The 15,312-nt window shown below is 31.6% G+C and overlaps 1 protein-coding gene across 1 annotated transcript; it reads left to right on the plus strand.

Annotated features, from left to right (window-relative positions):
- Positions 1-3,005, plus strand: LOC118057076 (cytochrome P450 86B1). Its single transcript, XM_035069534.2, has 2 exons — positions 1-1,550; positions 2,292-3,005. Exons 1-2 carry the CDS (start codon positions 222-224, stop codon positions 2,697-2,699), a joined length of 1,737 nt encoding a protein of 578 aa, XP_034925425.1. The 5' UTR covers positions 1-221; the 3' UTR covers positions 2,700-3,005.
- Positions 3,006-15,312: the final 12,307 nt, after the last annotated feature.

Raw genomic sequence — 15,312 nt, forward strand, 5'->3', positions numbered from 1 at the left:
GTGACACCATTCGCTAGAGCCAAAAATATTCCATTTCAAGAAAATAAAAAGAACAGCAACAAGGCGAAAACCATCCAATGCAGTGAGGGCTGGGAGAATTATTCAGTTTAGTCACGTAGAAAAGCAGCAGGAGCCCACACATTTTCAGCTCACCAATTCATACCTATTGAGCCAAGAACAGCACGCCAAGAAAACACAAACAGATTGCTCCCTTATAACACATGACCTCCTGCTATAACTATAGACAACAATGTCATATGTACAATAGTCTTATTCCCCATCATCCCAACACCATGATCAGCCCGATGAACAACAGCAACAGCCTCACCTCCCTTTCCTCCTCCTTGTCCAGTGATATTGCCGGAAACTTCATTTCCCCGCGACTGTTTTTCTTGCAACAGATTCAAGTTTTAGAGCTCCTCCTTGCGCTTGTGGTCTTCATCGCTATTCATTCTCTAAGGCAGAAAAGGCGTTGCGGACTGCCCGTATGGCCTGTTGTAGGCATGCTACCATCTTTGGTGTCTGGCCTTCATTGCAACATGTATGAATGGATTTCCGACGTGCTTTGTGATCAAAATGGGACTTTTAGGTTCAAAGGTCCATGGTTTAGTAGCCTCAATTGTGTAGTGACTGCGGACCCAAGAAATCTTGAGCATCTTCTCAAGACCAAGTTCCCTAATTACCCTAAAGGCCAATATTTTCGTGACACCGTGGGTGATCTTCTCGGTGGAGGAATATTCAATGCTGATGATGAGAAATGGCAAAGGCAAAGAAAGACAGCAAGCATTGAGTTTCATTCAACAAAATTCAGGCAATTAACTACTGAGTCATTGCTTGAACTTGTCCATTCTAGGCTCTTGCCAGTTCTAGAAAACGCAGTGAACAACTCGATGTCGATTGATATACAGGATGTTCTACTGAGGTTAACATTTGATAATGTTTGCATGATAGCATTTGGGGTTGATCCAGGATGTTTGCGTCCAGGTTTGCCTGACATACCATTCGCTAGAGCCTTTGAAGATGCAACAGAAGCTACTCTCCTACGTTTTGTTACACCAACATGCATATGGAAAGCTATGAGGTATCTTGATTTTGGGTCCGAAAAGAAGCTGAAAAGATCAATAAAAGATGTGGATGACTTTGCAGAAGATGTCATAAGGAAAAGAAAGAAAGAACTCTCTATACAGAGTGAGGATGATAAGAAGAAGCAAGGATCAGATCTCTTAACAGTGTTCATGGGGTTAAAAGATGAGAACGGAAAGCCATTTTCAGACAGATTCTTGAGAGATATTTGTGTGAACTTCATTCTTGCTGGCAGAGACACTTCTTCAGTGGCAATGAGTTGGTTCTTTTGGCTTCTTGATTCACATCCAACGGTAGAGGAGAAGATTCTTGCTGAGATTTGCAAGATAGTTAACGAGAGAGAAGAGTTGGACACCAAAACTCCATTAGTGTTCAGTCCACAGGAGATAAAGAAGATGAACTATTTGCAAGCTGCTTTATCTGAGGCCTTGAGGTTGTACCCTTCAGTGCCAGTGGACCACAAGGAGGTAATTAGTAACAAACTTACTTTTACCCAATACTCATATTTTCCTTTAATCATATACAGTTAAGATAATGATTATTCTCTTCCTTTATCTCTAGATTAATTGGAATTCATGTTTCTTGCATGTTTTGTCATTTAACATATCCTCATGCAATCTTATAGTATGGCAACATTTCTTAGAGATGATGCATGTAGGTTTATATTCAACCAATCAAAAACCTTCATGTAATATACCATAAACTCAAGCATATCTCTTCGAGAACTTGGCTTGTGTGAAATGGACAGGTTCGATCCTTGCTTGAAGTGCGACAATACTTGGTCAATTCCTTGGTGACCTGACAGTATGTTTGTGTAAAGTGGCTAAACTTCTTGTTTGGGGAGCATGAAATACCAGTTAAGTAACTCATAAAATAAGGAAAATTTCGAGGTCCTAGAAATTAATAGGTGAAGATTGAACCAGGGTCCTAGAGTTGTTGTCTTCTTGAAAAGAGAATCATTTTTTCTTACAACCCTCTTGGTAAGAGGATCCCTTCTACTCACACCACTTACAAATTAAGGATATGAACACAACCTGAACAAATCTAATGCTAACCCCAGAATACTTGAGCCGTTAACATAGTATACTAGTTTTTTTTCCCCCAGGAGGCAAGGAAAAAGGTGAATGACAAAATACTGTTTCATTTTCTTTTGCTAGTTTGTAATCAATCACTCATTCAGATTCAATTTACGCTCCAATATCTTGTAGGTTGTCGAGGATGACATTTTTCCTGATGGAACTGTACTAGAGAAAGGTACGAAAGTGATCTATGCAATATATGCAATGGGAAGGATGGAGGCAATATGGGGAAGTGACTGTAGGGAGTTTAAGCCGGAGAGATGGATAAGAGTGGTCGACGGACGATTCATGAGTGAATCAGCCTACAAATTCACTGCTTTCAATGGTGGTCCTCGACTATGCTTAGGGAAAGACTTTGCTTACTATCAAATGAAGTTTACTGTGGCATCAATCTTATTTCATTACCATGTGAAGGTAGTGAAAGATCATCCTGTTGTGCCCAAGCTTGCTTTGACAATGTACATGAAGCACGGGTTGAAGGTAAATCTAGTCAAGCGTGAGGAGTCTATGCTTCAAGAATATCTTAATATCAAGTAGTAATGTCACAACAAGAACAGATGCTTATAAATATATTATTAGTAATGATATGTTCTTCCATTGTTTATGTAAAAACATACTACTGTTATCTGTAAAATTTATATGACTTGTTGAGTTTTGAGAAAGTGTAGAAGGAAAAAGATGGAGCATTTTTAGTTTAGGAAACTACACTTGATCAATAATGGATTTGGATTTGGATTGTTCTTGATACAATCCTTAATCTGAAGAATTGTGTTGTGTTGTGTTGTGTTATTGCTGATGTATTCGAATAATAAATTACAAGTCGATTAGTAATTTCTTGTCACATATTATGGATGTACGTGTGTATATTTTGTGTGTTTTCATGGTTTAATTTGGATCAAATATATTTAATCCCATAGGCCCTCGTCACTAGAAGACCAAAACATTACAATGTTAACAGGTTTGAGTTGCATTCTTTTACCTTTTCAAGTTTCAGAATAAAGAATGTTGGACAGAGTAGTTAATTTACAACTTGAACAGAGCAGAGTGATAATATGACAAGGTAAGAGTTGCTTACCATATGGAATCTAAGGGTATTGTTTTGGCCTGCAGTTGCATCCCTAAGCTTTCAGTGCTTACTGCGATGCAACTGACATTTTCAACTCTTCCTTATTAAGCCCTAAGCCTTACTGCCTTGGGATAAAGAAGTGAACTTTGCTCCAAGTTTTGGGGAAAGGAGGGGCACTTTCAGAGCAGTACAAGCACAGGGGGGTAAAAAGGTTTCACGCCACTCGCCATGAATAATAACTTAAACATTGAAGTTTAGGTTAGTACTTGAGGCCCAACAATGGCTCCTGATGAAACAAAAAAACCCAAGAATCTGGGGAAATGCCCAGCATCTAACAAGCCATGGGAATCAATTTCCATACAGAACGACAGACAACTATTCAATTCTTGCGTAAACAGTAGCATGGTGAGTTGGTTAACCATCACCTTCACTTGTCTATACAGATCACTTTGTTCTGGAACGGGATGAATGCATGCCTCATCACCTCCATTGCTAAAACAAAGTACTCATTCATTTGTTGTGATCTTTCACTGGAAAACCCTCGGTAATATGTTTATAATGCACTGGTACATCTCCCTGATTCAGCGGCAGTTTTGGCCTCCTGGAAGCCGCTGCACAAAAAGAAAATTGCAGAGAAGAAGGTATCCTGGTTTATTCAATAAGATAAAACTGTAAGACTTCAAATTTAACCTCTTCAAGGTTTCCCATCCCATTCTGCATAGAACTCCTTCAAAAATTCCTCCAAGAACTTGTGTCATCTCCCAGCCCTCCTCTTCCTAGCCTAGAAAATGCATCAACGATCAGATGCCTAAGTGTGATGTGTATTTTCAAATACTAGCCGAAGACATGCTACCTGAAGATATGATGAGTAACCATGAAAGCTGTAGCAGATTTGTCTAGATTTGTCGAATTTCATCATTCCCGCACCAAGCACATCGATGTTCGATTTCATTTTCTCTGAAAAATTATAGATGAAGAGGATATTCTACTACAAAAGATTGTCACTACATACATTTCCTCTGACATGATGAGAAAAGTCATTTCGAGAATCAAGTTTCAACACTGCTTGGACTTGGCTAACATCTCTCGGTGTTAAGCACCATGCATCATGGTACATGGTGTCATGTGGCGCAACGAAGGTACCGTTGAGTGATCACTAGGATTGGATGGAAAAATCTCACCAAGGTAGAGATTTGTGGCAGAATTGTCTAGATTTTCCGTCTTCCTCTTTCTCCATGTTATGCCAACCTCCGACCATCAATTTTCATATCCTCCAACCACCTAGTCAATATTCGAACTTCAAACCTCCACCCAACACTCATAATGGCACAAAACTTCATTTTGTCCCTTTAAATAGGAGGCTCCCTCCATTGCTGTAATCGTCCAAAGGTGAAAAGAAAACAAGTGGGTTTATATGTGAGAAGTGAGTAACTTGTTAGAGAGGATAGATATAAAGAGCTAGGTTTGACTTTTGTCTTAGGGTTTTGGGTTATGTTTTATAACTTGTTTTTGTGGATTTTTTTTTGGTTGATATTGAAAATGAATATGTTATTTTGGGTTTTTTTATTTATTGTATTTTTTTTGAGTTATTTTAATCTTATAATTTAACCTGTATATTTGGCAGCTTGACTCATATTTTTTTTTAATGTATAATTGCTATTTATTTTATCTTTTTATATATTAAATTTTGTTTTTTTAATTATACCTTGTTGATGATTAGATTTCAATATTTCTTTAATTAGTTATTTTTGGTTAAATTACTTGGGTTATAAGCTTAATAGATTAATAGAGTTGAAATCTTTTTTTTATTATTTTATTTTTTGTTTTTTTTATTTAATATTATTTTTTAAAAAAAAAGTTTTGGCATTAACTTAATATTATTTTTTTAAAAAATATATACAAAGATCATGAATCACTTGTGCTGCCTTTCAAAGTTAATGATATGGTCACAATCAGATAATAAATGGAATGGAGGTCAAATAAATGCTTCTACACACACTCATGCTTCTACCATGCATTATATCGAATGTAACTGCTGCCTGCCTTAATTAATGCTCTGCCTAATCCCACTGCTCAAGTCCAGCTTTATGGAAGCCTATTGTCACTTTCATGACACACGCCTAGCATGGGCTCGAGGGCATGTATCATGGTAGAAGTTGAGCTAAAGAGTAGCAGTGATCCATCATATTCAATTCACAATTTTACTTAATTGTTCATTAGCTAATCGAGATGAAGGTCATGACATCATATGGTGTAAAATGTAAAATATGATACTGAAGGATAACTCATAAAAAATAAAATAAATTATAAAATTTAATTATCAAATAATGAGATACTGAAGGATAAAAATAAAAATAAAATAATTTAAAAAATAACTCGAATCAATCTAAGTTAATTTCTTTGAACTTGTGACTAGGATTATAAGATCGAAATAACCTTATAAAAATAAAACCAAAACAAAACATGAAACTTTATTCCCAACAAATAAAAAATATTAAATGATGAAATTAAAAAAAATCAATTAAAAACAAGAAAAAAATAAATTCCAGTTGGCTAGGTTAATTCGTTAAATTCATGACTCGAGTTGTAAGTCTTAGGTTATAAAAGACAAGTCATGAAGTATAATCCCTTTAAATATGAAATCAAAATAAATAAAAAACATAAATTGAAAAAAAATTATTGAAATGAATAGTGTTTTTAAAATGACTAAGAGTAAAAACCCCACTCTTTTTAGTATATATTTTTTAATTATTATGACTCTTCTGTAATAGAAAAATTACAGTTTACTTTTCATAGTTGTTTATAAGTTGATAACATGTACTTCTTTTAATTTTATGTGTAAAAAAACAAAGTCAATAAAAAAGTTTGAAATATTTACAAGATTGTTATTCTATTCCAATTAATGAGTAAAAAATTCTTATATTAAATATTATAATTTTTCTAATAGAGTAAACTAGGACTCTAGCCACCACCTATCCGTTTCTTCTCTCTGAAATCTGGTAACCCAAACACAACAAATCCTTTCTATATATTAAAAGCACCCTTTTGAAAACCACTGGGGGCAGCTTCTATCTGCTCCTCTTAACCAATTTCTCTCTACACCAGGGAATTTGAAGCTTTTTTCATCCTCAATACAGAGCTTATTTTAAAATTATGAGAAAAATATAACTTTGCAGTACTCTTATTTTTATTATTGAACATTTTAAAAAACCCTAGACAAGAGGTGCTCCATGAATTTTCAAACCATGGATGACTTTATCATGTTTTAATTAACAATATTCTTCTCCCTTTCCCCCTTTATGGATTGCATACAAATAAAATTCTTTGCTTCAAGCATAGTTTTGAAATACGGTCCGATGGGTCAACCCAGGACCGGCTAGTCCGAGACCGGAATCGAAACAAGCTGAAGGAAAAACAAGGGAAGGAAAAACCTGGTGTGACCCAATTGACCTGGCGATCCGGTTGACCCGGCAAGACTATGCTGCAAACCCGTTGACTTTTATTTATTATTTATTTTTTTATTAAAACAATATTGTTTTAAGTTTTTTTTAAAAAAAAAAATAAGACCCGGTGACCCGAGCAAAACCCGAAACTCAAACCTTGAACCGGGTCGGATCTTAAAATTATGATTTCAAGAACTCATTGGCCATCAAGCTTTCTTCTTTGTTGCGTACAAATCTATCTAAACTAAAGCTCTCATCTTTCTAAACATGAAATCTCATGGCTAACTTTTTATTCTTCCTTCTCCTTTTCAATCTCAAGCAAGCCCATAGGAAATGCGTGGATGTTTGCGAAGTGCTGATGTATAATATAATCTAAATGAAATAACCAAAAAATCTCTTGATTTAAACTCTAATTCTCATTGTATTAATACCCTGATCACAACCTGTTTTTAAACAAAAAATGAAAGCCATAAATTAGAAAATTACTAAAATGACCTAAATCCATTTTTTATCCTTCACATGCTTGATATCCCACTTCCAGCTGAGGCATTCAATTATTTAAAGATGGAGTTGGCAGATGTCGTTAGGAGTGAGCAAAAGAAAAGCTTAAAAAATAATTAAACTGGGAAAACAAAAAAAAAATAAAAAAAACTGGAAAAAAAATCAATCCATTTTAGTTTTAGTTTCAAAAACTCGAGTTTAAAATCAATTGAAAGATGACCTAAAAAATTAAAGATATTATTAAGTTAAAAGGGGTACAAATAGATAATTGTAAGTCCACTCTAAAATTAAAAATACTCTCACAGGTATAGACACATACCTGTTTCTCAGTTCCCAGTTTATTCCATGACCTAATATTTGTCAATCTCCTCCACCTCAACTCATCACCCCCTGCCTTTATAGTTTCCACCTCTCCGATCTTAGTTCTCTTCTCCCCTTGCTCTGTCCCGCAACTGTCTTCTTTCCTCTCCCAAGCAAGTCTCCTTTTCTTTCTTATTTGATTTTAAGGAAACATAAAAATTGTTTGATGTATAGGTTATTTTGTCTTCTATGTCTATAGATTGAAACATCAAGAACTTAGATAATTTAATTTGTAAAGGACATGTTGTTGCTCTTTATTTTTGTGTTAATTGTTGAGCACATTTTGCTAAACTGGTAACTAATTAAAGGAATATTTTTGAATTGTAATTCATGGAATGTTCTTCTTTGTGGTGCCAAGTACATCTGGCTAAATTGGTAACAAAAAGACCTTTTGAACTATAATTTATGCTCTCTTAGCGTGTTTGGCAGTGTGGTAGCAATTGCTTTTCAAATAACTTTTCATGCGGAAATACATGTCAATAATGTTTTTTCATTTTTAAAAAAATTATTTTTGACATCAGCACATCAAAACGATCTAAAAAATATAAACTGTATTAAATTTTAGCAAAAAAAAAAAACTTTTGAATTTTTTGGGAATGCAGTTTCAACCGCGTTCCCAAACACTACCTTAGTAATGTTTACACCCCTTTTTTTTTGTCATTAGTTTCTAGATTTTTGAGATCCTCGATCCCTCTTTTTTTTTTTTTTTAGGTGAAAGAAGAAAAGAAAACCTTTAGATATACAAGTTTGACATGTTAATATTGATCAATAAAAAAAAATTGTTATCTTAAAAGATATTTTAAAAAAATTAAAATGAAAACGCCTTGAAGTATTTTTTAGTTAAATCTGGTTTTGAATAAAAAGACCAAATCATTATCAACACCAACACAATTTAATTTGAAGTCCAGGTAAATTATATGAAATAACCATTTTAAAGATTATATTAAATCAACATCAAAATTAACCTTATTGCCCCCAAAAACAAAAAATATAGGTTTAGTTTTCTAGGACTTTTCCATCTTTTCCATATTGTTTTTTTGTTATTATCATATTGATCAAGGAAAATTTAGTACTTTGATAAATATAAGTTTTTATATTAAAAAATAGTTATTTCATGCTACACATGCCAGCATATAAGCAATACATGAGTTGTCATAACATCACCAAACACCATCTTTCAAGACAATATTTAATTCGTTGCAACATCCCCTTCTATAAGAGGTGGCATGTATTACTAGAGGGCTTTAGTTTGGTGTCGAACAACTTCTTCTTTTTTTTTCCCTTTTCTTTTCCCTTCATCTTAAATTTTTGTTATCCCCTCTAATTTTTCAAATTAACCCTTCAATTGGTTTTTCCTCTTATTTAATCCCTTTTTATTATTTTTTTTTTATTTTAAATGATTTGTGCAATTGGAATTTATTTTCAATTTCATCCCTTTTCAATTTTTTCAATACTCAAATTTGATTTTTATTCTTTTAATTGTTATTTTTTTACTTAGAATGATTTTTAAAGTTGATTTTTTTTTTTTTGCAACTTCATCCCCCTTCATTTTTTTTCATACCAAATTTAATTATTATTCTTTTGATTGTTTAAGTTTTTTTTCTTAGGTAAATTTTTTTAAATTGATATTTTTTTTAATTTCATACTTCAACATTTTAGTTTTTTTTAAAAATTGAGTTTCTTAATTGAACTATAATCAGAATTTTATGGGTTGTGAATTTGTAATATTAACTTAGATTTAAAAGATTCATGCAAGTTTGCTTGTTTGTAATATTAAACTAGGTTTAGACTGATATTTCAAATCGGTTAAAACATAAACAAGATCAGCCAACCGGTAGCCAAAAACAAATTAACCCATTTGAAAGATCCAAAACTTTTATATTAAAAAAAATACCTGTCATATTTTGGGGGGATTTTTAATTTCCATAGCCATGGCTGCATGTGAGTCACGTTTTTACAGACATGGATTCACGACACGAAGACTTTTAGATCTTTCGTTGCCTTCCCATCATTTTCTAGTACGTATAAAAGAGCCAGCTTCAAACAAATTAAACTCTTAATCAAAATTAGTGTTTAGAATACGTAGGCATCGAGTTCATTGTACTTGAAATGAACTGACATTTTAGTTGGAGACATCAAGCCATGAAATGACAAGGAAAAGATTGATGATATTTGTTATTTTTTTATTATTTTTATGTTGGAGAAACTTAAAATACAGTTTGAAAAAATCAATTTGAAGTTTATATTGGACCACAGAGATCTTTTAGTCCCCGTCATGACATGGTGGCCATCACATATTTCATGTGTACCTCCTTGAATTTCTATAAATAATTAGCTGTCATTTTTCAATATTGGGGCCACGATGTTTCTAATTAAAATTTGTCATTTCAGCAACATTTAACTATAGATGTAACTCTAACTAAATCAGTAGTTAAAATTTCTACTAACCTATCGTTGTGCTTCAATAATTACCAAATTGTTATACAATTACTACCTTATAGTAAGAACTTTTGGGTAAACATGTCAATCAAACTCAATTATAGATAATTTTTTTCTAAAATCAAAGGCATACTGCCTCTTAGATGCTAGGAGTGACACGCCTAGCTAGTGTTGGGTATAGTTAGTGTTGCACATGCATCCCAACACCGTCATTCGTTGCCTAGCACTCTTTGTGGTGCTGCAAATTACACACCCGACACTCTTGTACGCTTGGGCATCCATATCCGAGCTCAATGTACTTGGATCCAGGCAATACACCTAGACTTATTTTTTCACCTTAATAGGTTCAAAAATCTTGTTCAAGCCTAACACTCTTTTGAGAGTTTTTTTCAATACCCTACGCGGGTTTTTTGGTTTTTTATATTGATCTAACATGTATTATTTTAAATAAAATGTAGTTCAAAATACCACAAGGATAAAATTACATTTCAAATCCTCTTCTTTACAAAATAACAAGGTATTTATGGGCTATAAATGCATCTTGAATCCTTCAAACTCAAGATTCATAATCTCTTTATTCTCAACACTTTCAATACATATAGTTTCAAAGTCTATCTCTCTAAAATATCATTGTATTTTTTCTCTCTATAAAATTGCTAACTTAAGTATATAAGAGTCCTCAAATCCAACAAATAAGCATGTACCAACTATCTTGACTAACGAGGCATCATCAACTACTACTCACCTGAGCTTTACATATCAAACCATCAGATATTTTTAATAAAAAGAATAAATTATATTATTTAAACTAAAATATTAATTGATTATCTAATATATCAACTTTAATCTTAAGCATTTGAAATTTTTGAAATTCATCAATACGTAATTAAATGGAATATATATGAAATGCTTCTCTATTTTTTCATATTTTGTTGCATGAGAGGAATGTTTGTCGTGTTAAGAACTTTTAGATGATACGATCAACGTAACAAAATCTCTATAAAATTTGCCTCTGGGTCCCTTTCTTTAGTTCTATCCATATATATTCTATTATGGCACGGTCTAGATAAAATAAAAGAAAAATCCAGCAAATTAAAGAGGTTGAAGAAAAATTATATATTGTACTTGCATGGGAAATTAACATGGGCCTGCCAAAACCACGTCCTGTGTTACAAAGTACAACACATTCTACCGAGAAAAATCAATATTCACACGAAATCATAGTTATCAAATCCATCGGGTTATTTTAAAAAATAATAATAATGAAGTATAAAAAAGTTGCTATTTTGATTATTTCTTTTAATATCAAAGAATTAATCTAATTAAATTTAGATGGCAAATAGAATTAATCAGATTTAATGATTATGCATGAAATTTCTAATACAAGAAATTAAACCGTGAACTAATTAATCATATAATATGATTAATGTCTTTTTCGTTATAGTTATATTCTTCCACTCTATCAAATAATTAGAATGAGGGGCTATAAAAATTCATTCAATTTTTAGAAAGAGATAAATTTTCAATCTTTATTATCTACTATATATTTATATTTAGAATTTCTCTCTAAAATATTATTGCATTTTATATCAAAAAAAACACTTAACTTAAACATTTGAAAGCCTTCAAATTCATCAAAAGAAATATTTTACAAGTATCAGGCACCAATCACATTGGTTAAAAAAAAATATATTAAATATTTATAATTAATAAATTAAATGATTATCTCATACATAAAACTTGCACCCAAACAACTTCAATTCTTTGAAAAATCATCACCTACATTAATCAAAACAGAGGAAGAGGACATGTGATTCGTTGAGAGTTTGACAAAATAAGCAAGACATGCACCCTTGTGCAAGGTTCGTTTTTATCCTGAAACAAAAACTAGCTAGTGGTTATCTTTGACAAATATAGTTTGTGTTTCTAATAATTACGTGGAAAATAAAATGCAGAATCTGTGAGTGCTACCTCCTATTTAATTGGCAAGTAATATTATAGTGTGCAAGTATCCTTGCTAAGAAGTGTGAGATCAATTTCATAGGCCAATGGGCACGTTATTCTCAACTAAATTAATTCTCTCCGAGTCTGAATTTAACTACTGGTTGACTCATTCTTAATCAACTGTTTATTAATATTCCATGTTGCAAATGTATCAAACTATGGTGACTTGAGAGGATTCACGTAACATAAAAGTACACAAGCAATTCCCGTGCTCATTAAATTATACGTACGGTGCAGTGTTCAAGAAGGCAGCGATGAAGGTGAAAACGTGGACAAGGTGAAAACGTGTGAGACCAACTACAAGGCACCAAGTCGAAAGTCGTCCCTACTCGACCAAACAAAGCTCCCTTCACCTTAACCATCTAGGTGGTGGCCTAGTGGCGAAAGCTTGGGACCAAGAGGTTTGCTCCCTCTGTGGTCTCAGGTTCAAACCCCAGGTTGCTCATATGATGGCCACTGGAGGCTTACATGGTCGTTAACTTCAGGGCCCGTGGGATTAGTCGAGGTGCGCGCAAGCTGGCCCGAACACCCACGTTAATAAAAAAAAAAAAAAAAAAAGAAGCTCCCTTCACCTTCAAATCATTATCTAGGAAAAACTCAACATTTTAATATTATTTTTTGTTTTTACTTTTCTTTAAATCGTTACTTTTTCTTGTTTATTTTCCTTAGTGGATAATCAAGGTACGGGGACTATTTACTATACTTGTTCTTGATAGTTTTTATTTGTCTTTCATGAAAACAAAGTTAATTTAAATGAAAGGAAAGAAATTGTTTCATATTAGTAGATGAGTATTATATACAAAATTAACCCAAAAAAAATGAAATTTAGAAGATGAAAAAAAAAATCATACAATTGATTGCTAGAAGAAGTCTATTGGCTGCAATATTATATAAAACAATGAATGAGTTAGTCAACATAAGTAATTAGAAGGCTAAAGGAAGGCTATATAGATGCTCAAGGATTCATAAAACAAGGAATGGCATAGATTAAATTTAAAATTTCAAAGTCCTTTTAATTGAGGCACGCATAAAAAGAACCTAAAATAATTGGTAACAATGTCATATTTGTTTCTTTAAAACTATAGCATTGGAAAAAACAAAAAGTACCAAAAATACCCTAGAACAAAATGAAGAATTGGTAGAGGTATATGTTGAAGAAGGAAGTAGATAATTAATTCTTCAAAGAATAGAGCCTATAAAGAAGAAGAAAGTCTCTCCCAATAAAAAGACACACAAAAGAAGAAAATTATGAAGACGTAGTAGACCAAATTATTCTTCAAAGGTGACTAAGTTACTCGATAGACAAGTAACAATAGAATTAAAAAAAAGATACAAAAAGAATCATAAGTAAGTTATATTGGTTTAGAATATAGAAAAGAGATATTTAGAGCTCAAAGAAGAAACACTGAAAGTCAAACATCAGGGATTGAAAAAATTAAGTGTGATCCAAGACCAGAATCATGTCAAGATATAAAGAACAAGAATTAAATGAGTTTTAAATGAAGAGAAAATTTGAAATTAGAAAATTCAAATCATTCCAGAAAAAACCACTTGATATAACAATAAATAAGGGTATTAAAATTTTTTCAATTACCCATTCAATCTTAATTTGAAAAATATAATTGTTTATATATTGATGATTCTTATATATGGTATTTAAGGTTAGGACATATTAATAAGGAAAAAAATTGAAAATAATGGTAAATATAGGTTTAATTCCTAACATCAACGTGCAATTTAATGCTTGTGAGCCATGTATTTTGGTAAAAATGACAATACAATCTTTTTCTAATAGATTAAAATCTAGTGAATATTTAGTTATTGTTCACTTTGATGTATACGGTTCTTTGAATGTTAAAATCCATAAGTGTTTGGAATATTTTGTCACCTTTATTGATGACTTCTCTCATTATAATTATATATATTTGATGCGTAAAAAAATTGATGTTTTGAAAAAATTTCAAGTTTATAAAATGAAGTTGAAAATCAATTAGAGGGGATTATAAAAATTATTAGATCTGATTATGGTGGAGAATACATGTCTAATTTATTTGATAATTTTTTAAAACAACATGGTATTTTTTCATGCCTTGTTCTCTACAACAAAACAATGTTGTTGAAATGTGCAATATAACTCTACTTAATATAATAAAATATGTTTTATGTCATTCTGTTTTTAGTTTATATTATTTAGGTGAAGCCATAATTACTACTCGATATTTGTTAAATTTGGTTCCTACTAAAATTTATAATAGAACTATATATGGATTGTGGACAGGAAAAAAACCAAATTAAAATCATTTTAAGAGTTTGGTGATATTTTGATCATATACTCATCCCATCATATATAAGAAATAAATTAGATAGTAAGACCATTAAGGGTAATTTTATTGGATACGGTAAAAATTTAAAAAGTTGAAAGTAGAGATGCAAGAATTTTAGAGGAACAAAATTAAATATGATGGGTTAATTGGTAAATATAAAGCAAAATTAGTTGCTAAATATTTTACACAAAAACACCCATTATAAATTATGAAAAGACATATTCACCAATTGTTAAATTCATTTGATAAGAAATCTAATGTTTATTATTGTTATGTTAGACTTAGAATTATTTCATATAGATAACAACCTAAGGTTGCAAAATTAAAGGTAAAGAAAATAAGGTATGCAAGCTTAAAAAATCTCTGTATAGTCTCAAGTAATCTTTAAAGAAATGTTACTATACTTTCCATAATGCTATTATTAAATATGGTTTTATAGCTAATCAATTTGATCATTGTGTTTATCATTGGAATAGTATGGATATTTTTTTTATTTTTATCTTTATATGTTGATGATATTTTGATTGTTGGTAATGATGTTGCATATATTAATAAATTGAAATGATTTTTGAAATTCCATTTTAAGATGAAAGACTTAGGTGAAGCATCATATGCATTAGGTATCTAAATTATTCGAGATAAAAAATGTAGAACTCTTTATCTATCTTAAGAGATCAAATATTTAGATAAGATATTAAAATAATTCCACCTGGATAATTTTAACTCAATGATTACTCTTATTCATAAATAAATGAATTACTATCTAAGAAAATGCATGGAGTTATTCTCGATCTAAGTACAACCATGCAATGAAAGTTTTTTTTTATATGAAAACGTATATATTTTATGTTCTTTTTGGATTATTTTTTTATATGAAAACTACTATTTATTAATTACAATTACAAGCCTACTAGTTACAGCCTATTTCAATTATTATTTGTTGACGTCAATATTTAATTGTTACAATTGTAGTTTGGTTATATGTCTAGTATTGTTTGTTAAAGTGTAAAACT

Source organism: Populus alba, chromosome 5, assembly GCF_005239225.2.
Source record: "Populus alba chromosome 5, ASM523922v2, whole genome shotgun sequence".
In the NCBI taxonomy this organism is placed as follows: Eukaryota; Viridiplantae; Streptophyta; class Magnoliopsida; order Malpighiales; family Salicaceae; genus Populus; species Populus alba.

Bases quoted from the DNA above. Each gene is read 5' to 3' on its own strand.
- LOC118057076 (XM_035069534.2), top strand. From the start codon at position 222: ATGACCTCCTGCTATAACTATAGACAACAATGTCATATGTACAATAGT. The intron at 1,551-2,291 runs GTAATTAGTAAC...AATATCTTGTAG, and splicing joins TGCCAGTGGACCACAAGGAG to GTTGTCGAGGATGACATTTT.